Here is a 26,271-nt window from a genome sequence, read left to right as displayed (position 1 = left end):
AAATGTCGGATGGGAAGTTTTACCCCACCCGCCGTATTCACCAGACGTTGCTCCTTCGGACTACTACTTGTTCGATTGCATGAACAACGATTTGATTGGACAGCGGTTTACTTCTTCAGAAGATATCGAAACATGGGTCTCTGACTGGATCGCTTCCAAGGATGAGGACTTCTTTCGCCACGGAATCCGTACATTGCCTGACAGATGGGCGAAAGTGGTGGCTAGCGATGGACAATATTTTTCTTAAGGTAATTATGTATTTTGTGTTTGTACTACAGCTTCAATGTGTGCGTACCAACCGCACGAATTAATTCCTAGACCAAATAACAAAAATAAATAAATAAATAAATAAATAAATAAATAAAGAACAGAAAATCAACAACATATTAACAAATATTTACATCATATTACAGCTTAATTTTGCATAATGGGGATCGGAAAATTCTTTCAAGAGTAGATGGATGTCTGTTGAATTCAATAAGATGCCTGTACCTTTGTATTATTGCAAATCTACGTTTCGGAACACACGCTAGGCTCCTTTAACGTTTATGCAGATAGATACTCCGGAATTAAGTGTGGAAAGTGCGAGTTATGTCATTTAATATATTCCACAGAAACAAAAGATAGCATACAAATAAATGAACAAATAAATGAGAAAGAGGGAGAGAGAGAGAAAAAGAGAGAGAGATGCTGTTATGATGACCCATGCTTACGGGATTCTTTATTTCTTTCATATCGCGCAACATATTATAATAATATATAGTTCACCAACGCATTCCTGAAAACACGCGAGAACAACAAAAGTTGGCCCAGTAAATTTCTGAAGTCGCCACCGCAGCAACTCGCCACGGAACAGAAGAAAACGCAATTTCCAAGTTCGTGTGGGTACAGGAATATATAAAGACTATATACAAATTCACATCGTCCGGATTAATAGGATTCCGCAACGAACTTAGCAACCACTAAGAAAATATAAACTTCTCTTAATATCAATTATAGAAATAACTTTGTAAACACTGAAAGGTAATTTACAGAACGCTATATTAAAACAGTAGACATACATGAATTCAAACAAATTATTACGAATTACAATAAGTACAATAGAATCGAACCAGTAACGTTGAACACGGAGTTAATTCTGCTTTATATTAGCCATAGTGTCATCATATACATCATTCCACGCATTACAGTGTTTGAGAATATCTTTGAGGTAAGTAATAGTGTTTAATAATATGTTTGAGGTCAGTAGGTAAATATTTCTCTTTTCGTAGGCACAGTTGCCAGTAGCTAGTTTAGTAGTATCTACTGGTATTTTAGGTTAGGTTCTTAAGTGTTTGTTTATTGATATACTGTATTGTATTTCTTGTACAGACGTTTCGTCGAGGTGATATGATTCCAAGCACCACTGGTCCCTTCTCTTTATTACAGGTAAGTATATTTTATTTCAATTTCCTTATTTTTCCTTTTATCATCGTAGACTTAATTATATAATATCTCTTTGACATTTATTATAATTCTATTTCATAATAAATTAAATTATATTTTATCTTTCATTTTCATACGTGAGACATATGAATGTATATTAAATATTCCATAAAACCTTTATTTAGTTCTTTACTTATTTAACAGATACAATTATACTTTCCTTTTCAAAGGTTAACCTAGGATGATGCTGGCCGTATTACTTGGGGCGTTCAGAAATGATTGGCACTACAATTAATTTGTTTTCACAGGAACCATTTATTGAAAAAAATGAAATCTTTGAGTTTAACGTCCCACGGTTCTGCCGGTTAGGCTAAAGGAGACGGTGATGAGCAATGAATGAAAATGGTGGAATAAAGAAAGTGGGAGGAAACGGGAGAACCCCGAGAAAACCCACGCACACGGTGTTTGTCCACAACAAAGTTCACTTGGCGGGGGCTGGGATCGAACCCGGGACCCCAAGCACCGAACCATTTATTGAACAAACGATTACAGTTTATTTTAGAAGTATTCCCCGGCAATGTCTATGCACCTTTGCCACCGTTCTGGAAGCTTCCTTATTTGTGTAGCAAACCATTCTTTGGGGGTTTCTCTCTGCCACTGGCAGACAAATGCGTGGAGTCCATCATTTGTGTTGAACTTTTTACCTCTCATGTCCCCTTTCATTGCGTCGAATAAAGCATAGTCGCTAGGAGCCAGATCAGGCGAATATGGAGGATGCGGCAGTACACTAAACCCTAGTTTATGCACTGTGGCAATTGTCTGGCGACTGACACGTGGCCGTGCATTGTCGTGTTGAAGAAGAACGCCACGACCCCATTTTCCTTGTCGGCGTTGTTGGATGCGTCGGCGGAGTCTATGCAGTGAACTGCAGAAGCTCTCACTGTCGATGGGCGTATTGGGAGGGAGCCATTCCACCAGCAGTATCTCTTCCTGATCCCAGAAAACAGTCGCCATTTGTTTCTAACCGAATAGTCCCATCCGTGCCTTCTTGGGACGAGCGCTTCTAGTATGCCTCCATTCCATGGACTGGCGTTTCTTTTCTGGAGTCTCGTAGAGGAACCAAGTTTCGTCGACAGTGCCCAGATGCTCAAAGAACTCGATCGAATTTTTACTGTACTGTTGCATCAACTGCTGGCAAATCTCCACACGCTTTTGTTTCTGTGCAACGGTGAGGTAATGAGGCACCCATTGAGCACACACCTTGTGCAGCTTCAAATCCTCATGAATGATAGTGTAAGGGAACTCCGTGATAAATCTGTTTCTTTCTCTAGTTCATCAAACGTGATTCTCCTGTGCTCCATTATTAAATCATTCACTCGCGCGGCATTACTTGGTCTGCGTACAGTTGCAGGACGCCCAGTGCTTTTGTTTTCTGCAGCACTGTATTTGCCTTCTTTGAATTCGGTTACCCAACGAAACACGAATCTGCGACTTGGTGCTGTGTCCCCACATACGGCTAATGATCTGTTGTGGATGTCTGAAGTATTCACTCCTTCCCTCCAGAGAAACCACACTGTCCACCGTTGCCCATGTGTGTCTGCTTCCATGCTGTCTTTTCGCTGTCCACCAGCGTCCTGGCACGTTGGAACAACTCCTGCTACAATGTGCTACTTACGGAAGGAAACAAAACCATTTAGTGGTGTTTGATAATACTATAGTCTATCTTAATGCATACATCAACAAACATTTGAAACTGCTACTTGGCACCAGTTATAGGGGGGAGTGCCAATCATTATTGAACGAACTAAATGTTTCTACTCGTCGAAACAGGTAAGTATGTATTAATTTTACCTATTAAGAACCACCATTACATTAATAACCATATATTGCTGACATATACTTTTTTTTAAAAATCGAAATCACTAGATATCAACAGTTGACCTTTCTCTTACTTCTTAAACCTCATAAACCACAAACTAATGATTATTGCGTGCGACATTTTGTTTAGGTTGTTTATATCAAATTTTATCATGTATAAAAATAAATTAATATAATATAAGTACTGAGAATTTGGAAGAGAATATGTTGATATATTAAGTTATATTTATTGTTATTAGTAGTGGCCGAATGGATTTTCGGGGTTATGAAACCCCTAAATCGCTAACTTCCTTAGTAATGATACATTTTTCAGCACTTAACAATACCAAAGATATTTAGTGCGTGAATACAGGTAAGTATAATTTGTAACTAACTGTTCGAGATAAGTATTATCTGTATTTACCTGTTTTACAGCAAATTTATTACTTATTAAATCGTTCTTTAATATGCGGTGACAATCCTTATTTAAAAGCAAACTTCGTTGTGTATAATTAAATTTTCCTCTTTTCTTCTTCAGGAAGTACCATAATTTGAATCTTTTTCGCCAACTTGAATATTTCAAGGTAATATGTCTATATAAAAATTTGGGTACAGATTGAGAATAAGGTAGATATTGCATAACTTCTCAAAAACGTGAAAGTTAGGTCAATAATTACAACACAAGATATAAACAAGCGTAACGAACAAACGAAGTAAGAAACAAAACGTAAATTAAACAAAATAATCTGTAGTGCTTTGCTGTCGTTGCGGGGCACTACAATGCTAGTTTCAATACTTGAGCTATGTAGCTCAGAAAGAGCAACAGCTAACAGAATTTGAAAGCAACGTCTAGCTTGAAAAGATATGGGACAAGACATAGACCAACAGACAAACACTATTTCACTGCAGGAGAAATCAAGACCTTGAAATACACAGCTAACGTTATCAAATGCTGATTTTTTATAAATCTATACAATTCTTCAAATTTGCATGGGTCTTTCTGTATCAGTGACAATATATTCGAAGTAAGTATGTTACAAATTACAACCAAGATCATTACGCAGTTCTACAGTTTGAACAATTACATTGGAAATCCTGTTAACTTCTTTAATACGATTTTTCTTGAGGGAAATTACGAAAGAAGTACAACAAAGATTGAACTTCAAATATCAAGTTTCACTCCAAGATGCGTCTTGAAAGATTATTTTAAAAGTTAATGAAATCTTGTTACGCAGAGATTTCTCTGACGAGTTTGAAATCATCAACACATACGAGGTATCGGAAAGTTTTAATTATAACCATGCACCAATAGCGACAGAATGTTGAGTTTTACATCCTTTCTTAAGTCTTCTGTATATAGTTTCCGCGCAGAGTTACGCATTGTTCCCAGTTCTTTTTTACCTGACGAAGGCTGTCTTGAAGAACTCTGCAGATGGCATGGAAAACCATTGTTCTACCTCAAATATGATGTCATCAGTGTTGTCAAAATGGCGACCACGCGCTTAGTGCTATATCAGGAGGATAGGTGGGATCAGTGAATGGGATCGAACCAAGGATCCCATGCACCAGAAGTGAACGCTCTACCACTTAGCCACCGTAAACTGCGATTTGCATATTTTTTCTTGTTAAACTTACTTGTTAAATGCAGAAGTATCACTCATGTTTCTTCTATGTCCTCTCGAAGGAACAGTGAGCGTTGGAGACGGCGGTGGAGTAACAGTTACTATGTGCTGTGAAACGGATTCAAGCTTATGACTTGCTGCTCTTGGTGCAAGCGAAGTAGGAGCTTTGAACGTATCTTTATCTCCGCCACTGCAACTTTCATCTCTAAATGGATCTGGATAACCTACAAGACGAAATAATTTACAATTAATCCATCTGAACTTAGCCTTTAAACAATTTCAGAATACTATTACATATGTTGAAATACTTCGCTAGTACATTTTACGTATATATATACCTAGTTGTATCATAAATACTGTCACAGAGTTTGGAGTGGCGCTGTAGGCATCTGGAGTGGCACAGTGCTGCCATCTATGTATAAAGCGGAAGATGCATGTAGTGTGTGTTTGACTGTTCATGAAATAAGTTGATATTGTACTGAGTTCTGATGGAGTGGGACAATTACGAAAATTGTGTAGCAATAATTGCACTACACAAAGTCGGGAAGACAGCAGATGAGATTTTCAACCTCCTGAAACCCCTACAAATCAGCAAGGGATTCGTGTATCGCGCCATACAGCGATACACCGAGACTGGAACGACAGCTGACCACGCAGGGGCTGGCAGACCACAAACGGTACGAACCCCGCAGGTCCAGAAAGCAGTCGCAGCAAGAATTCGAAGAAATCCTGTTCGAACACAAAGTGTGATGGCTGCTGAGATGAACATCTGCAGAAATTCCATGTCTCGTGTGATCAGGAGTGACCTACATCTACGGGTGTATAAGAGGCGGACTGGTCACTTTCTGACCCAAACCTTAATGTCGCAGAGGGTCCTTAAATCAGAGACTGCTGCGGCGTTACGCCAATAATCTGCACATAAAGATTCTGTTCACTGACGAAAAGGTGTTCACAATTGAGCAGGCCTACAACGCCCAAAATGACCGTGTGTATACCATGTCATCTACTGCAGCTGCTGAGGCAGCTCCAAGAGTTCAGAGGGCACATCATCCTGCCTCAGTGATGGTTTGGTGGGGAGTGAGCTACTCAGGCACAACCCAGCTGCATTTTTGCGAACAAGGTGTTAAAATATCCGCCAAGGTGTACCAGGACACAGTGCTAACACCTATAGTGAAACCAGTCTGCTACCATGTTCCCTGGAGAAAGGTGGACCTTCCAGCAGGATTCCGCTCCAGGCCACAAAGCGAAAACAACCCAGGATTGGCCGGCACGGAACGTCCCCGACTTCATTTCTACCGCTGATTGGCCTTCTAACAGCCCGAAAGGTTTGCCATAAACGGCATCCATCTTTCGACAGTCTGAAACAATCCTTGACCCGAGCAGTAAACAATTTTCCCATGGACGTGGTGCGTAACGCCATTGACCAGTGGCTGGACAGACTTCGTGCCTGCATCAAGGCCAAGGGGGGGACATTTCGAAAAATGATTCGTGCGTCAGGTGTACAACATATCAATGTAAAACATGACCAAAATAAATTGCCTTGGTGTTAATACTCTTTCTGCTATTCACATTCAAACTTGTGACAGTATTTATGATATAACTAGGTGTATATATATATATATATATATATATATATATATATATATATATATATATATATATATATATATATATATATATATATATATATATATAAAGCTAGATAAAATCGGATAAAAGTGCTACAAAATTTATCCTGAAAGAGTTATAAAACAGAACATTAAAGAAGAACTAAAACAGTATGACAAGTATGTAAATTCAAAATACAGAGAAATGGTTTATTTACTGATGGATGCTATAGAATATATATTTATATAAAAAGAGATAAACACACCTCATCTTACATTTTTATAATCAAAATGACACACATGATTTCAAGGCTTCCTTTAACTTCCATGTGACTTTCAGCTGCACTGTTGAACATATAATAATGTTTTTTCATTCTGGAAAATTCTGTAATTCAGATGAAATAACTTTTGAAATTAAAATTTAATTTCACACTTCCGAATAACGATGGAACACTTGATGAAATGTTTCTCTCAAAAAAGATTTACAACGGCAAAAGAACGTTTCATGAGTGATTGATGTACAGAAAAAAATATTTTATATTAGTAATTATAAGTTGTCTTAGCTCCTGAAAGTGCATTCTAAAAATTTTCTACAATGAAAACTCTCTCAAACTCTACAGGACTTTCCAGAATGAAAAATTCCACTAACATGTCACACGTTTAGCAGCGCAACTGAAACATTCACACTGAAAACAAGCGAATGAAGCTTTAAAACTGTCATAATTTATTACAAAGATATAGGGTAAGATACGTTATCTTTTAAATAGAGAGGGATTTGCAAATTAAACATTTCTATTAGCTCAAACGTCATAACAACGTAAATTAAATTAAATGTCTTAGAAACACTTAAGTTATTTTAAATCTACTATGTATCAGATAAGTTACTGCATTTGTGCTGTAAAATCGATGCTGTTGTGTTTACGTGCGGTTACTGGGTGGAAGGGATGTAGCGAGACTAGAAGTTTTTGTTTTTCTTTCTTCATGACTACAGGATTTATAAAGAAAATGAAAGAGAAAAGTGAACTCATATTGCCATTAAATAAGGCAATGGAAAAAACTGCACGTGTTATAGACAGAATGTGAAAAATGTTATAGAATTAGTAATGAGGGTGAAAAAGCAGAATTATCTGGACAGAAAAGTTTCTACTTGAGGTAATGCGTACTTTTTCCACTCATACGTTTGATATATTTTTATCAACCATAACATTCAGAGAATAAGCATAGCCTATAATGTAGAAGTATTAATACTCTATATTGTCGAGCTTTTTTTAATATTCTTTATTTTATATGGGAAAAATTAAGTTAGCAGGCATCTAGATGGTTTAATGCTTCATCTCGTGTTAAACTGTTTTACATAGCGCAAAACGACTTCATGTATGTGGATGATTGCTCCCACATAAATTTGACTAGGTTTAAATATTTTTTCTGTTTTCTTGCAAAACACATGCAAGAAGTCTCAAATAAAAGCAGTACCTCTGGTAGCACTTCGTATAGCTGATGTCGTTTGCAAATAAGGAAGTTAGTTCGCAACTTTGCCGCCTGCACGAATTAAAAGATGAGTAATAACTTCCTTGGTTTTGTTGTGTGAGAAAAGACTATACCACAGCGGGAAATTAAGCTCGAATTATGAACACTAAAAACAATCTTCAAGTCAATTAAGTAAAAGTAACAAAAAAAAAAAAAAAAAAAAAGCAATTTTTCCAGAATGTACTCGAATAAAACAGCTATAAAGAAAGCAAATGAAGGGCATGAGGGAAATCAATGGTAACTCTCAAAGAAAAATGAGTGAGTGACTTAGAAATACAATGGACATACTTTTGTGGGCTGAACTGTGGAAAGAGTGCAAGTAACAAGTTGTCAACATGCTGTCATCTCTTGTTTTACTTGAATTATCTCCACAGTTCAGCTCATATGAGTGTTTTCATTATATTTCTGTACTCAACTTTTTTATTCATTTATTTTTAATGAGAATAACCCTCTCCCCTATGGTCTTCAAATCATATTCTGAAACTAAGTAAAGGAGAATTTAATATACACAAAATGCTGGGATTCCAAGGAAGGAAGGAGGAGACTCAGGTAGGTGGAATACATTAATACTTTCCTTAAACAAAAATGTTGAAAGAATAACATTAAAAAGGAACTCTTTCTCGCCTTATGTTGGTAAAACTTCAGAGCCGGTACTCTTTCATCTATCAATTTATCATTTTGTTTATTTTTGAAATGAAGTAAACATTAGGTAAGTCTCTGATTACTTTTGCACCCGTGACCGTTTTAGATTATGTTGTTATTTCGACATATCAACATGCTACTTTTTGTAATGCTTTTTGCTTCCAAGTTTATTTCATGATAACTGTATGTTCACTCAATCACTGGTTTTCATGTGCGCTCTTACTCATATGTCACTAATATATTTATGGCTTTTGTGCAAATTTGTTATTTGGTATCAAATAATTATTCTTGTAATTTGGACAAAAATTTTGATATGAAGAATGCACCGACGACATTCAACTAAGTGTAAATCACTGTAGTAGATCAAAATTTATATCAAGCTGAAAAGTGCTTTGAGCCCTGAGTTTTTCTAGTTTTAAAATTCTTGAATGTGAACCTGCAAAGATTAGTACATGAGAATAAAAATCTTGTATTTTTCTTTAGATATGATATCATGCAGTTCCAGCTATGATCAAGATTTGCTCTAACTAAATTGAGTTTCGAGTTTTTATCCTAATAAAATATGATTCGAAAACATTTCTTTCAGTGATATTAATGGAAGAATGCAGTACTTTCCCTTTTTCAATACTGTGTCCTGGCTCCTGCAGATGTTTTGATGAGCCTGACATGCGGAGGGGGGAGGATCGTCTTCTCTTCCGTCTCTGATATGTTCTTTAACCCTTTCAGTCATTCCTATGTAGGACTTCTTATAAGCGTATGACTCAAGTAAATCTCCGGGGAAGCCAATTTCTCTCTGCAGTAATTCTTGTAAGCTGACAAGGAGTTTTCAAAGCTTGTTCCCGATTTCACCGAAAAATTAATACCGTAAATGTTGCCCATTTTCTTTATTCTTTTTAGGAAATTCCTGGCCAAAGGGATAGAAAACCCATTTTTTGTCAATGTTAACTTTTTCACTAGGTATAATGTGATATTGCCATCTGATTTTTTCCATTTCAGTACCGTGTGGTCATCAAAGCCATTTCTCTTACCTAAAACAAATTATTTTTGTATGTTTTTGAAGGTTCTCCTCTTCTGTGGAGTATCGGAATGTTCTTAGAAATAAATTTTTCGAAAAACTGACTTTCATTAGATGCACAAAGAAATCGAATTAAAATTCTTATGCACAAAGAAATTGAAAGCTATTTCTTTCCTGTATACCGACGTGAAAATTTGCTATAGTTCCAGTGTATGTAGATATACATCCAAAAATTTTAAACCATTATCAGATTCTTTTTCAACAGTGAATTTTATACTTTCATGAATAGTTCAATTCAAAAATGGGATCAGATGGCGTGTCTTCATTTTTATAAATAATTACAAAATTATCAACATAACGGAAATATCTGATATATCTGTACTTTTTTTTTAAAATAGAATTTTCGTTTTAAAATGGCCCATTACAATGATACCCATCAGAGAAGATAGAGGGCTTTCCACACCTGTCAAAACATCTACAGGAGTCAGGACAACACTGAAAAAGTAGAAGTTTCGAATAATATTTTACTAGGACAAAAAAGTTTGAAACTCAATTTAGATAAAGAGAATCTTGATTACAGGTGGAATAGAAGTAAACAGATTTTTATTCTCATGTACTAATCTTTACACGTTCATATTCAAGGATTTCACAACTAGAAAAACTCGAACTCATCACAGTTTTTAGCCTGACATAAATTTTGATCTGGCTACAGTGATATACACGAAGTTGAATGTTATCAGTGCAACCTTCACATATAAATATAATGGAATAAACTTCGGATTTAAAAAAAAAATAGCTCGTTTTTCATTCGTATGTTAGTGCACAGATACCAATCTGAACGGAAGTGTAAAATTGTAGCAAGTGTTATGTGAAACTTATCCGGGAATTTGTGATCCCTTTTTATTTACAAGACAGTACGAAAGTAGTTAATGATGAATACGTACGAATTCCAGACTGCAAGAAATAACACAGGTGCAAAGATAAGCACAATGTTATTCACAAAGTGTACTGCATAACATCTATCAATAAAGAACACTAGATCTAAACTGGAAAAAGGGGGAAAAAACTGTTCAGATCACTAACACATTTCACAAAAAATAAGCAGATATTTCCATTTGAGTGTTTCGGCTAATAAATTTTTCTCGAACACTTTAACAATACTGGAACATGTAATTGCACTATGACAGCGAATGGGCAACTACCTTTGCAGTTGTAATGTTTTATACAGGGGACACACAATTACGTAGTTGCATGTGAAATAATACACTAGAAGCACACTGTAGTCTATTTCACATTATACAGTTGCAATATAATATAGTATCAGCATATCAAAACATAGTGATTAGAAGCAAGTATAATAGTGCTGAAATTTGCTATTGTCTTAAGATGAAAGCTTAACGACAATTGTCGATTAAAAACCTAGAATAAAAGCTTGAAAATCAATGTGTCAAAAACTGTGTTCGTGAAACATGCTCTACAGTTCACGTGATTCTAAAATTTGTTTGAAAAACATATCCATACTTTGCCACCGGTACAAGGAATTTCCAGGAAAACGATGTCCAGTTTTGTATGTTACTCCGGTACTACTGCCAGATGGAAGATGATTTATGAAGCGGTACAAGTAACCTAGAAAAACAGTTTAATTTCAAATGCATATCTAAATCTTCGTGAAAATTTACGATACATAATGTTGTTTTCTGTAAGAAAGATTAATGACTCATAACAAAACCGTGACAATTTTTTTTTGCACCCCTCGAACTTCAAAGGGAAAACAACGGGAAAAATCGTACAATATCGTTAATAAGATTACCATCAACTTCATTTCAATTCAGGTAAATTTATTTTGACTACTTGTGTATTCTTTAGCTATAATTATTGTTTCCTTCAACGTTCTCGTCCCTAACCAAGCTTTTATAACTTTTCGTTGCTAAAAACCGAACTCATTGGTTTTGTAGTTCTCTGAATATCTTGAATGTGTGTGTGTCATGTATACAGAGTATTCGAAAAACGGAACAGCAAAAAATAAATTTAAAGAGAAAAAAATGCAAAACGTTCACAGCACGATTTTGAAACTACTCATCTCACGAAATGACAATTCATTGTGTTTCACAAGATCACTGGGGTCTCTGGTAGACAAATTTACCAGTAGATGTGTCGTCTTAACATGTCCTATACGGTTTCATTTATCAAAGCAACTTGTTGAAAATTGTTCTCACATCTCGTAATGTACGTAATAACATTATATAATATGTTGCCGGTTCAGAACTGTTGTATGGTGAGAAACAAAGTCTTTCAAAGCGAAAAATGCTTATTATTACCAATTCTTGATATAAGGGATGTATTTTGATATAGTCACTCAAGCAGCTCGTCTTCTCCCTTGGAAAAATTATTAACTACAGTAACTATTAAAAAATGATGATAAACTTGCTATGAAGATAGGGAAGAATTATTATTTTAAAACGGAACTTTAAAACTACAGATTAGTAAAAATGTTCTTCATTTGTCAAATTTACTAAGTTCCATTATGGACTAGATATATTCTAGAAAGTTAATAAATTCTAATAATGTCCTAAAATTCTTCCGATATGACTGTAGTTGAGTAATTTTGTAATGCGGTACTACACTACTTATAGGCTTAAAACTTAATGATTGTTAAAGTGGCTCTTCGCCATGCACTCTGTTTATCGAAGCTTACTTTTCTAAATTTAGTCCTGGATTTATGGTTCGTATAAAATTTTAAAAAGTTCTTTCCGGCGAATGACGTTGTTCTATGTTCGACTTTTATAATTTTATATTTTGAAGAGTTTGGATGTTCCGATAAACTTGATATTACAGTTCCTTTTTTAGTGCCTCTAACTTGTCCCTTGATTCTAGTGTGAATGTTCCCTTTTGTCACGCCTATTATGATTCTTTATATTCTTAGTTAACTCGGGAATCTCCCAAATATGTTAAAATTATCAACGAAATAACTCATTTAACCTGTTAATAATTTTATATACTACCGAAGAACGATGTTATGGAGACAGTAAACCCAGATCTATGAGCTACTTTTTAAAGTCTAAAAATTAAACTATGCAAAAACGCAAAGATATCCATTTCTTGATATCTTTTCTTACGTTATTAAATTTTGTATAGTCAATACTGAAAATCTGTTTTATTTCATTTTTCCAAAGTGTCACAACTGTAGCCATTTTTATTCCTAAATTGAAGATTATTTTAATTCGTCCTCAAGGTTTTGCTGAGCCACTATCTTGTAGGCCCTCAAGAAATTGGCCCATACAACAAAGATAAAAGTGATGGTACGGATCAAGTTTTCCTGATGGCCTGCATGGTGGTTAACAACCACATGAACAACCATTAGGTTTTCAGCCACAGTTTTTTACATAAAATTTTACATTAAGGTAATAAATAGAATAGTAATCGCATTATAAAATTTATTTTATAACTAGAAATTTATTTTTATTTTCATTCACTTTCAACCTGATTCTTACATTGGAAGAAATTTTTAAACACATTATCAGGAGTTAGTAGTTACTCGGAATCTCACTTGATCACACTAGAACTGGCAACATTGACAGATGAAGAGTGCTTTTATCTAAGTCCATATTTATCAAGTTCTATTTGAAAATAATGTAATTCTTTCTCTTTATAGCAACTTTGCCAATTTGTACCTTAACTAATTAATTATAATTAATTGCTATCGAAGTGACCTAATTAATTTAACCAATCACTTTTCTGAAAGCGAAAGCACCAACTGCTTGAATGTACCAGGAAGAATTCAACATTAGGAATTTTGAATAAAAAAAAAAAAAAAAAAGCACTTCTTGGTTTCAAAAGTTTCTCTTTCTCATTTTGCAATACTACTGAACCTGCAATAAATTCTAAAATATTATTACATACATCAGAGATATGAGAAGAATCCAGCAAGTAACTCCGACATAATGAAGAACAAATGACAAGTTAAGATGGTGCACTTACCTTTAAGTTTGTCTAATTACGTAATAGCATGGGTTAACTAACATCGTTTCCGGAGGCAGTTTATAGTTCATACTCGTAATGTCTCGGAAGTCCAAATGTACAAATATCATAATGTTCGTCTGGAAGTATGCAATATTCACTTTGACAACCCTACAAGCCACAAAACGAATACTACCACGAAACATTCCCTCCTGTGACGGACAAAATCAATCGATCACTTTGTATTAATATTGTGAAATGAAATGAAACGGAAGTTTCACGTCCTACGTTTTGCCGGCTAGGCTAAAGGGGACGGAATGAGAAGTAAATGAAAATTGTGGAATGAAGAAAGTGGGAGGAAACGGGAGAACCCCGAGAACATCCATGAACACTGTGTTTGTCCACCACAAAGTTCACTTGGCGCGAACTGGGATCGAACCAAGGACCCCATGTACCAGAGGTGAACGCTCTACCACTGAGCCACCGTGGATCGATATTGTGGTAGGGCCTTGTCACAATCTGACACGTATATGTATATTCATCCAACGTTATCAAAAACTTATACGAGGCCATGGTGGCACAATGGTAGAACGCTCACCCCTGGCACATGGGATCCCTGGTTCGATTCCAGCCTGCACCAAGTAGACTTTGTGGTGATAACACCATGTGAGTGTTTTTTTTTTTTTTGGAGTTCTCCCATTTTCCCTCACTTTCTTCATTCCACCGTTTCGTTAATCTTCATAATCACCGTATCGCTTAGCCTTGGAACATAACTGTCAGAAGTTAATAAAATAAAAATAAGCTTATACTTGTTATGACTCCATATGGTGCCCAAGTTTTCGGTAGTTTGCCTTTCTTTGTTAGTTTTTTTTTTCATCCTTATGCAATACCGAGGTTATGAAGGCCTACTATTAACAAGTCTCTGAACCACGACAGGAACTTCAATTCGGTGCAGTCTGCGGGGTACAAACCATGATGCACGATCAACCCTCATAGTATAGCCATTCCCCATCACTATTTCTACTCCAAGAGAGAGAGGAATTACAGGACCACGTTACTGGTTCCGAGTTTCATTGTTATATATCAAAGTTGGCGGTTGTACGCAAAAGCTTTAAGAAACCATTTCCTTTGCAAACTTTGATGAATAGCAGTGCTAATAGACAATTGGATCACATTGACCTTCCGTAATGTCCCGCTGGGTTAGTGCGATTTCTTGATCGAGTATCCGACATTTGTCATTTAGCACAGAATTTGTCGCTTTGACTGACTGATTCCACGTACGTATTGTAAACGAAAATTAATCGCTGGTTTCTGTTCTGTGTACGTAGCTATCAAGAAAATCTGACAAGTGGCTACACAGTCTTGAAATAGAAAATGACATCGTATATCCCTGCTAATATAATAGAGTTCAGCGACTTTTTCACTATGAACTTCATTCCGGATTCTACTAAAGAAAGGCCAAGGCTAGCGAGCTACATGCTGCACTTCGATGGAGTTTGCATACATACTTCGGGAGCAGATTTCTGTATCACCACAAAGCGAATCTCACAAGAAAGCGCAATATTTCAAATAAAAGACAGCTCAGTAAGTGCTATATAAATTGCTGAGAGAAATTAACTTTACAACGACATAAATTGAGAACTATAGACTATAATACACCGGCGGTTCTGACCATTAACGCAACTTTTACGGAAGCACTCAAAATAGCTCCTTTGTGGCTATATGGTTAGCGTATGGATTCGGTGCGGGAGACCAAGGTTCGATTTTCGGCAATCAAGTGGTTCGGATCCTACGTTAAGCGGCAGGTCCATGTCTTATATAGCCTCGGTGCTGAATGGGACGCTAAAACCGAACTCACCCATTCAACAATTTAAATATCCACTTATGCGATCATTTGATATGCAGTAACACGATTTTACGAAGTTAGGGTGTCGGAAAGCAATTTAAAAATACAGATCAGTAATCTATCAAACTCGAATCTATGGAAAGGAAAGTTCCCCACTGAAGAGAAAGAAGGGTCGAAGATCTGTAATAGTCCTTATTTCCGTTATTTTGGACATCACTTTTATTTTTCACGAAATAGAATTATTGGGTTATTTTGCTGTACAACCAGAAGTTTTTGTCATTTCTTTATTCATACACTATAATAGTTCATTGTTCATGATTCTCTCTCAACCCGTGGGAATGATTTGATAACGAATATCCACCAAGCACAATGAAAGCCGTAGAACTATAATAGCCAATCGGTGCTCTCCTGTAGACGATGCGAGTGAATAAAATGAGGGTGATTACCGAAAAATGTCCTGGGTCTGAGACTAAATGCTGCAAGCTGGACTGAGCGAAGGGACTAAAAGTCAATGTGCAGCCGACAGTTATCCAAGTAGCATCACATATTAAAGTATACATTTTTCAGCCATAGTAATTTAGACAGAATTTTGTGTCGTGTTTTTTTTTTTATTATTTTAGCGCTTCGATAATTTGTTTTATAATTACTACCAATATGTACGTGTAAGGCTTAAGTATACAATTGAACTCGTTTGTGCTGGGTATGAGTGATCATTATTTTGATTAACACGCACAACTTCACATGTTAACAGCATATGTGATTATAGGATTTTCATGATGTTGTTTTCTAAGAATAGTATTCCTTCACCTAGGACTTTCTTTGTGCATTCGTATATCCAAAAATCTGTGCGAAAATGGAGCCTGTCACCGGGACGTTTCATTATAAAATCATGTCTTTATCAAGCAATCTCTCAAGAACTCTGCACAAAGTTTCTTCATAAACTTGTTTCCGTGTACAAGGAAGTTTCTACTTGATGCACGCAATCTCTATAGATAATCTGATCAAGATCACAGAATGAGGATCATCTAGAACACAGAATTGCGAAAATACTGACTTTTCTTTCATGCTAGCCAAACAAATGATCCTTCTTCTAATTTATTTATTTATTTATTTATTTATTTTTATTATTATTATTTTTTTTTTTTTGGCAGTCCAGTTTTTTCTCCAAATCTCCTCTTCAGCAGGAAATTGCAGGTAAAAATTTTCTGATATTGGAGTCAATGTTTATTGTGACGTAAATACGATATGCAAATCTCTGAGAAGCAGAACATGGAACCATACAGAACTTGTATGGCTTAGTTTATTGAACTTCAATGTACCGTTTTAACATGGAGGTGGAAACTACTGTTTAAAGCGGGATGCGAATTATTATTGGGATTTGCACTCAAGGCAAATACCTCACTAGGAATCGAACACGGGAACACGTGCACAGCACGCAAGTGAATCAGTCGGGCACGAAGGGGTACTGAGCTAATATACACATTGAGGCACTTTGAAATCGAGACTAAAGTTACGAAAAATAAACAAGTGTTCATAGAAGGTTGCATCATTTTGCATCATTTACGGTAAAATCATCTTGCATCCATACATCGTGGCGCAATGCCTAGGAGTGCATGGAAGGACTGCTAGTTTATACAGGGTGAGTCAAAAGTACTTGGACACGTGCGTAAGTTTGAAAATAGACCGGAAAAGTAAAAAGTGATGAGGGAAGAGAGGTTTCATGAGGGGCCGCAACTTTTGGAGTGTATGTCATTCATGGCCGACATCTTAAAATCCGCCATTTTGTATTCAAGTCAATTTTTTAAAATGGGAAGGGGGTGTATGAAACATCAAATAACACTAGCTTGAGCTTAGGAATTTAGTGGTGTAATTTGTGTTTTACTATCTTGTACAGTTTAGAAGTTATTGATGTTCAAAGGTAAGAAATTACCTTGATACTGACCCAGTTCTCTCTTTGTTCCAGGTGATCTAAAATGGGTCTGATACGTGAACAGAAGATCGAAATCATCCTTATACATGCAACATAAACTGAACGAGGATGACCCTGACCGCCGGTTGGAGTTCTACATGTGGGTTACTGAACAACACGAACTGGATCCTGTGTTTGCCAAGGGCATACTGTTCAGCGACGAGGCGTATTTCACTTTGAACGGGGAGGTTAATCGACATAATTATCGATACTGGTGTGACGCAAATCCGAACTGAGTTGACCCCTAGTCAAGAACATAGTCCAGCGAAGGTGATGGTGTAGTGTGGCATATGGGACACCCGCATCATTGGGCCATTTTTCATTTACAACACTTTAACTGCACCACAGTATCTGATGCTGCTGCAGGACCTTGTGTTCCCTGCCACACTGAACGCTGGCGGCATTTTCCCATCTTATTTTCAGCACGATGGAGCCCCTCCATATTATGAACTTGGTGTCCGTGAATGGTTGGATGAACAACTAACAGGGAAGTGTATTGGTCGCCGTGGTCCCGTGGAGTGGCCGCCCAGATCCCCTGACTTAACGCCCCTTGATTTTTATCTATGGGGACATCTTAAGCAGATAGTGTATGCTGAGACACCTGGAGGAACACATCCAACAAGCCTATGACCAAATTTCAGGAGACATTCTCCTCCGTGTGCAGTCAGAGTGGTTGCGGCGACTACAGCTGTGCATTGCACGGGATGGACAACACGTAGAACATGTGTTGTAGCATTCAGTATCAAGGTAATTTCCCAGCTTTGAACATTAATAACTTCTAAACTGTACAAGATAGAAAAAAAAAACAAAAAACAAATTACAGCACTAAATTCCTGAGCTCAAGCTAGTGTTATTTGATGTTTCATACATCCCCCTTCCCACTTAAAAAAATGACTTGAATCCAAAATGGCGGATTTCAAGATGGCGGCCATGAATGGCATACACTCCAAAAGTTGCGGCCCCTCATTAAACCTCTGTTCCCATCATCACTTTTTACTTTTCCCGTCGATTTTCAAACTTATGCAGGTGTCCAAGGACTTTTGGACTTTTGACTCACCCTGTATTATATTATTATTATTATTTTATATATATATATATATATATATATATATATACAGGGCGCAAAATTTCAAAATCGAACGTAATCGACAATCCAAAAATGATGGTCGCCAGTACCTCTCAACTACAAATTATGAGACCGCCCTCCCCCAAGGCCTTTGGTTTGACAAAGAAAGACTTCATATTCGGTGTTTTCTCACAGTGACAATTATTTTCGCGCGAAACAGCCTGTGAGTTTAGGCAGAAATCATTCCTACTCAACACTGGTCGCCAGCTCTAAATTTCTAGTCGCCAATGGCGACCTGGCGACAGGAATTTTTGCGCCATACTATATATATATATATATATATATATATATATATATATATATATATATATATATATATATATATAATGCTATTTAAAACCCTTGTCATACTCTCCCTGCTTGTTTGTACATCATCAAAGTAGGAACTTCTACTTCCAGTTTTCAGTTTAGCAAATAAAAGAAATCATATGAAGCCAGAGCCGATGAATAGGTACGATGTGACAATACATAGATCCTCTATCGTGCCAAAAATTCCTTTACAATTAAAGACTTGTGACTAGGACATTGACACGAAGCAAACACCTATTGCCACCACTCTGATACTCGAACCTTACACGCGCTATTCTTTGCATCAAACGTTTTCTCGTTCACTTTTAACTCTTCAACAAAGACTTCAAGAGAAGCATCTCGGTCTTCAGCACTGATTCTGTACACTTTCTCAACCAATTCCGGTGTTCTCGCTGTCCTTTCTGCACCCGATTGCTCGTTGCCTTTCATTGACTCCCGTTCTTTACTGAAACGTCTGTACTATTTACATACAAAGGACGAAATAAAAATTTTCCCCATATATTTACTGTAATATGTAAAATGTTGCCGAAGTAGTTTTACCCAGGCTCACGCAAACCTTGAGCCTGACTATTTTTTAATTCTATGTTGAAATCTTGACGAACCTTCACGACACGTGCCCATACTCAACAGTGCCACACGCTGCAATATCGCTCAAAGTCAACGAGCTCTGCATCGATTGTTGATGAGATATCCCTCACTTGTTCGCATCCCAGAACGTTTGCACAGTGTCGTCAAGCATCGAGAAAAAATAAGTTTTTATTTAAAATTGCTGCACTGTGTATATGATAATATTCTGAAATCAGATGTAGAAACTAAGTAATATACAACTGAATAATAAACACAAAGCTTAAATATTAAAATTATCTACAGTATTATAAATTCACTTGTATTTTAAAGAACCACCTCGAGAAAATCCACGTCCAACATTCGTCAGGATTTGATCGCAATTAGCCACATTCCTTTGTTTTATTATGCTTATATACTAGACGGCAATAAGGAAATTGCAAACCAGGACACAAAAAATGAAATGAAATCTTTAAGTTTAACGTCCCACGGTCATGCCGGTTAGGCTAAAGGAGACTATGATAATGAGAAATGAATGAAATGAAGAAAGTGGAAGGAAACGGGAGAACCCCGAGAAAACCTACGAGCACGGTGTTTGTCCACCACAAAGTCCACACGGCGCGAGCTGAAATCGAACCAGGGACCCCAAGCACCGGAGGTGAACGCTCTACCACTGAGCCGCCGCGCCCCCCAAACCAGGACACAAGTTCTATAACTTAACAATGGGATGTTATCGCAACTAAATATGAATTAACATGAACAAGTTGAAATATGGGTAAAGATATCCTATACTTATCAAACATGCCAGTCATAAAATGTCATTGACCTAACGGACAATAGTACTGATGTTACAAACATGGCCTAAACGGAATATGTAACTGGTCTCAAACTGAGGATATTTCTAATGCAATAAATAAAGTTGCCTCTTAATATTACCTGATGTAAAGGACTCTAAAATCTGCTCTATGTAATTCTTCCTACACAATGACATTGAGAAATTATTATACATTATACAACCACCAAATTCTCTACAAGCCACTACGTACACTGAATCAGAACTCTTGTCAAACTCATCAAACTGAGTGCACGACTTCGATGTCTTTCATTGCTTCTGAACAACCAGGTGTAAAGTCATTCCGACAATCAAATGTAGTAAAAGCGGAGCAAGGTCATACAATATCATGTGCTGATAGTCAGCAAACTGTATAACATCTAATCATGTACCCCAAATTACATGGAAACATCAATAAATACACACACAGAAAGCATATCTCGATTCCACAGTATTTGATTTACACGAACAGCAATATACGTAGTTTTACATTTTTATTTCACCAGTATTTTGAACAATCGTTCGGTATACCCACTCTAAATATAGCTATAAGAACACTCAATAACTATGCAGTATGCCAGATAAGGAATACGATTTTTACAATTACGATGAAAATGCCACCTACCTTCATTTGAAGCAATTCCATGCCAATTCCACATAACGCTTACTTACGTCATACAGCTGGTCGAAGGTATGATGAACAACTTGATTTGAGATCTGCCTTACCACGTATGTCAACAGTGTCGTTGAAACGATTCCTTTTCATGACACTTCAATTTCGAGAAAAAATATCAGAGCCAAGCACAATAATAGGCAGTGTACAGTGTGCTTGTGGGTTATCATGCAAGAGAAACTAGCTTTCTTGATCAGCTCATTCCTGACATGTCTCATGTGGGAGACTGAAATGCATCACTCCCAAATAATACCAGCCATTCACAATGGTAGCATAGAAAATTACCTTGACCAGTCTTTCATACAAGATTTTTGCAGACTTACTTTCTTGGGCCGGAAATATGTTCCATGTCATTTCAAACTCAGGCTCGTCTATAAAACGGCTGTTAGTTATTGCCACAAGCTAGTTTTAAATATTTCTTTACATCCCTTGTAGTTTCCTTTAATTTGTAATAAAAGTTTTATTGCAAATCCTTGTCTTATCACAACACTTTTGACACACTGCACCACACAATTCTATTTCAGTGGCTATTAATCGAAAAGTTCTGCATGATTCAACTGATTACTCTGCCAGCAATTTCAAAATCCTCTAGTGATCCACTCCAAGTTTTAACACCTTTTCCTGGAAATGACTTGTCGCATTACATATCTGGCACACTGAGTATTTCATACAGTCAAAAGGCAAGTAAATGAATTAATAATAAATAAAATTACCTGAAGGTGGAAAGAGAGCTGCTTCTATAGATTCCTTACTGGTTTTATCCATGCTTGAGTTCCCTGATGTAGGAGTTACAACTCCGACTGGTACAGATGGAGGGGGAATGGCAGGTGGTTGATTAAGAACGGTTGGCTGATGAGCCTGTGTATTTGATGTAGCATTACATGAATTAACTATGTCGTAAGATACAGTAACTGCAGTTGGGACAGATGGTGAAGGAGAAAAGAATTGAGCAGGCTGAAAATTTGAATGAGGAGAGGTAACAGGAAAGGGCGGTAATGGTTGCCCTGAATTCCCTGGGAATGGTGAATTGTTTTGAACTTGAGGAGGGGGAGGAGGAGGAGGAAGAGACTGCTGCGGAGGAACACTCGGACTAACTTGTACAGTCATTGGCGGTGGGACCTGCCCTGACACCACAACTTGTTCACTGGGCTGAGCACTATACGTTGCTGGCACGCTTCCATTCACAGTTGTATTACTGCTATGTGGCTGCATCACTGGAGGATTTTGCCTGCGAGACGAATTTATTACTGACTGCAGTGGCAAAGGAATAGATCCTACAGGCACCGACTGACTACCTTTCGGTCTCTGTCTTGGAGCAACACTAGTTCCTTCTACCATAGGGGTCACTGTTTGCTTGGTCACTTTCACTGCAGTCCGTTTGGCCTCATTCTCCATTACAGGACAAGGAAGTTGATCGATACTTGGAACAGACGATTTCTGAAGGAAGAAAAAATAATTGCTCAATTATTGCACGTAATTATTAACACCTTTTAACGTTGAAAATGTATGATACCAGGCAAATATACAAAGGGGTCCCAAAAATTATAGTCACTGTTTGCTAGTCCATATCACATGACAAATTTGACTTCATGTGACCGTTTTTTGTACTGCGAGGGGGTTATGGTATGTGTACGAAATGACCACCAGCAGCTTCTATACAAATCCCATGGCGCCGAACTCCACAACGAATTATGGCTGTTCGTGTATCTGGCGTACTGGCAGCACATGAGTCAACGGTTTTTTCACGTGGCTCATCGATTGTTACTGGTTTCTGTCGATACACGTCACTATGGACAGTCTTCCAAAGGCAGAAGTCCAGAGGTGTTAAATCAGAGAACCGCGATGGGTACTCAATAGGACCTCTTCGACCACCCACCGTCCGAGTTTTTATCCAAGTACAACCTGACATCTTGTAGTAAGGCAGGGCTCTGTCTTGTTGTATGTAAAAAAGTTAATCGCCATACAGCTTTTGGATGGAAGGCAAAACCCTTCATCATATCAAGATACATTTCATCATTAACGGACCCTAGAGGAAGAAGGGACCAATCACATCGCGCACTGACGAACCACACTACACAGTGCCCTCGGCAGATTCACTGCCCTGTCCACATGAGCGTGAGGATTTTCAGGAGCCCAGTAGACACAATTGTGGCAGTTCACAGTATCGTTAAGTTTGAATTGCACCCCGTCAGTCCACACAAATTTCCCTGCATATTCCGCATCCTCACCAACCATGTGCCGAAATCATTCACACTACTCTATTATAGATTTGGGTCGCCCACATTAATCACATGTAGCATGGAATGTACACTTTTCACCTTGCCTTCTTTAGAATAAGTCTTATACTTGAGCAGCTCACCTCACTTTTATGCGCTTCCTAGTTCACTGATTTTGGTGGTGATCGGGTGAAATGCTGCAATACTGGGCGCCACAATTGTAGCTATTCGTGGTTGGCCAGTTCATTCCTTGTGCACATTTTTAACTGTTTCGTCGGTTTCGAATTTATCGCAAATGCAGGCAATTATTCGACGTGTTGATGGACATGTTCCAAACTCTCTCTGCCAATGCCGTTGTACCTCGTGAATGTTCTCGTACTTCCAGTACCATTTCAGTACAATCTTGCGTTCAACAAACGATACGCGAATCTCAGCCATTGATGTTACTCGACTATCTTCTGCTGCACTGGCTAATATGATTGCTCATTCCACCACCAACCACGCGCATATACTCGACATAAATTGCCAGTACCATAACAAATTTAAAACCTTACACTACACTACGAATTAGATTAGTGACTAAATCTTTTTGTTTACAAATTATTTAATTACAACAGTGAGTAAATTTTTTGACCCCTCTTTATTACTATGCATTAACTATAACTCATTTTTATTATCCTCATGATATTAATTAATGAAATGTTTTCAATGATAACTTCCATCTTCAGTGGCGTATTTCAAACCATCAACAGCTTTTCTTATCACATTTCTTGGATTCATGCATGATATCGAAGAATTTTGCCGGTATTGCAAAGATGTATTAAACAAAAACCGTCCTAATGGAATAACACGTATAAATACATCAATGAGATTCTGTGTAGCAAATACAATGCATATTCCAAAATTCCGACTGTTCCGAATAACTAAATTTTTCCTGAAATTTCTTGTAAGGTGAATTGAATATAAAGTCTAAATTTCACTGGAATTATTGAGCACCTAAGAGGCGTTGGAAAGTCCTATGTACTGAGAAGTTACCACAGAAAACGTTCCGTAAATTAAATATCAACATATAATAAGGTGACTCGTAGTGAATATTCTAATCATGTTTCAATTTATTTTCTTAAGTAAACGTAGTTTATCATCACCCCATACTTGCTGTAATTTTCTTTAGTCTGACTGTACAGTTTTGTGCTCCCATGTAGGGAAATCATGACTTTCTACTCCTTTAATGGAACTTTCATTTATTTATTATTTTCTTTCTTTCTTTATTTATTTATTTATCTTTCATTTATTTATTATTTATTCAATTCTTACCTAAAATAGAAATCTAACTCCAAAAATCTAGTTGCTACAGAAGTACACAAAATTCAAACGATCTGAACTAGTCGGCTACGTTGAAGTCACTGCCGTATCAGCCTCCGATTCCACTGAAGAACTCGATGTGGTGGTAGAAAATTTATCAGAAATTATTTGAAAGCATTAAAACAAAACATAACTAGTGATAAGTAGATTATTCGAGCTCTTTTCCATTGCATCACGCAAGTGATACATCCACAAAATTCTCAACAGTAATTTTCTGTAACCCATGTCCCCCCCTCCCTCTCCTTAATATTTCCTTCTTTGTAGACACAAACTTTAATTTTAACCTAGCCACATTCTTCTTTGTTATAGATCCGAGCACTACTCGAATATGGTCGATCACGACTTTTGACTGAACATTCTTCTGCTTTTTCCATGCCCTGAGAATGAAATTGCAGTCTCGAAACCTTCATATACGTGTTTTGTATTTTCACATTGTTTTGTGAACAAAAACTGTAGACACTCTTATGATAAAAGTACGAATATGGGTTATTAATTTTATTAATTCTAACTTTCAAATGTTTTTTATTCATTTCTATTATTAAACATATTTATCTACTTTTAGCTCTTTATTAATTATTCCTTTTCCTCATCTATTTACCTCTATTGCCCAACCAGTCCCGTGTGTTTCAACGAAAATATCTTCGTTTTTGACGTGACAGAACTATCAAGTCACTGCTTTAGACATAAGTACCTGATATTCGTTAGTAACTGCTGTTTTGCATGCAAATGAAAGCCGATGAATGGAAAGGCGTACCGGCACGATGAGTACTCTTGCACATTATTTCCAACAACAGCCCGTGTTTACGCATAGTGGACGCCTAAAGAAATTTAAACTCCGAAATTGTCTCCCTGCCGTAAACATGGCAACGGCTCCATGGTATTGTGGGCCACAAATTTCATAGTATTCCGTGCATCTTATTACGCTCATAGCACGCTTACTGCCACTCATTATGTGAAGATTTTAAGTGATCACGTTGTCTAGACGTTATTTCCGGCCAAATGACAATTCTCCAGCACTAAAATAGGCCAATTCACACTGATGGAGCTGTTGAGGTACGGTGTTACAAAATTTGGAATGAACTACCTTCCCTTGCCCGTCCAATATCCAGACTTCAACATTATTTCTTCTCCATCCTCGATCATGGAGCTGGCACTGAATTGTCTAAGGACTATATATTTGGTCTAGGAATTAATTCGTGCGGGTGGACAAGAGATGGCGCAACGAACGGAGCGTCTCACAGTTCCGTGTATCCACACATGTGTTGCAAACCCCTGTCATCGCGTATCGTTCGTAGTATAGGGCAGTGGATTAAAGCGTCAACAACACCAGTTTGTAGTTAAGTGAACATGGCGCAATTTGTGCCTGATAAAGTGTTTTTGCGGGGTGTCCTGCTGCATTACTTTAACATGCAGAAAAGTGCGACTGAAAGTCATCGTATTTTGGTGGAAGTGTATGGTGACCATGCTCTAGCTGAGCGAACGTGTCAGAAGTGGTTTGCACAGTTTAGAAGTGGTGATTTCGGCTTGGCAGTCCAAGAGCGAGCTGGACAGCCAAAAAAATTTCAAGACGAAGAATTGACAGCATTGCTCGAGCAGGATTCGTGTCAAACGCAGGAACAACTTGCAGCAGCATTAGGCGTTGATCAAACAACAGTCTCCAAACGCTTGAAAGCCATGGGAATGATTCAAAAGATGTCACATTGGGTTCCACATGAATTGAAA

General features: G+C 37.3%; 1 protein-coding gene across 1 annotated transcript in view; it reads right to left on the bottom strand.

Annotated features, from left to right (window-relative positions):
* Nak (Numb-associated kinase) overlaps positions 1-26,271 on the bottom strand; it is a 171,384-nt gene that overhangs the window by 93,323 nt on the left and 51,790 nt on the right. Inside the window, exons 8-9 of the mRNA XM_081726884.1 lie at positions 21,685-22,408; positions 4,918-5,128 (exon numbers count right to left, since the gene is read on the bottom strand). Coding sequence (XP_081583010.1) covers positions 4,918-5,128; positions 21,685-22,408 — 935 coding nt within the window. The remainder of the gene's footprint in view (positions 1-4,917; positions 5,129-21,684; positions 22,409-26,271) is intronic.

Source organism: Thermobia domestica, chromosome 1 (assembly GCF_964235325.1).
Source record: "Thermobia domestica chromosome 1, izTheDome1.hap1.1, whole genome shotgun sequence".
Classification (NCBI taxonomy): domain Eukaryota; kingdom Metazoa; phylum Arthropoda; class Insecta; order Zygentoma; family Lepismatidae; genus Thermobia; species Thermobia domestica.
Note: the sequence above shows the minus strand (reverse complement) of the source record. Positions and strands in the feature narration are given on the sequence as shown.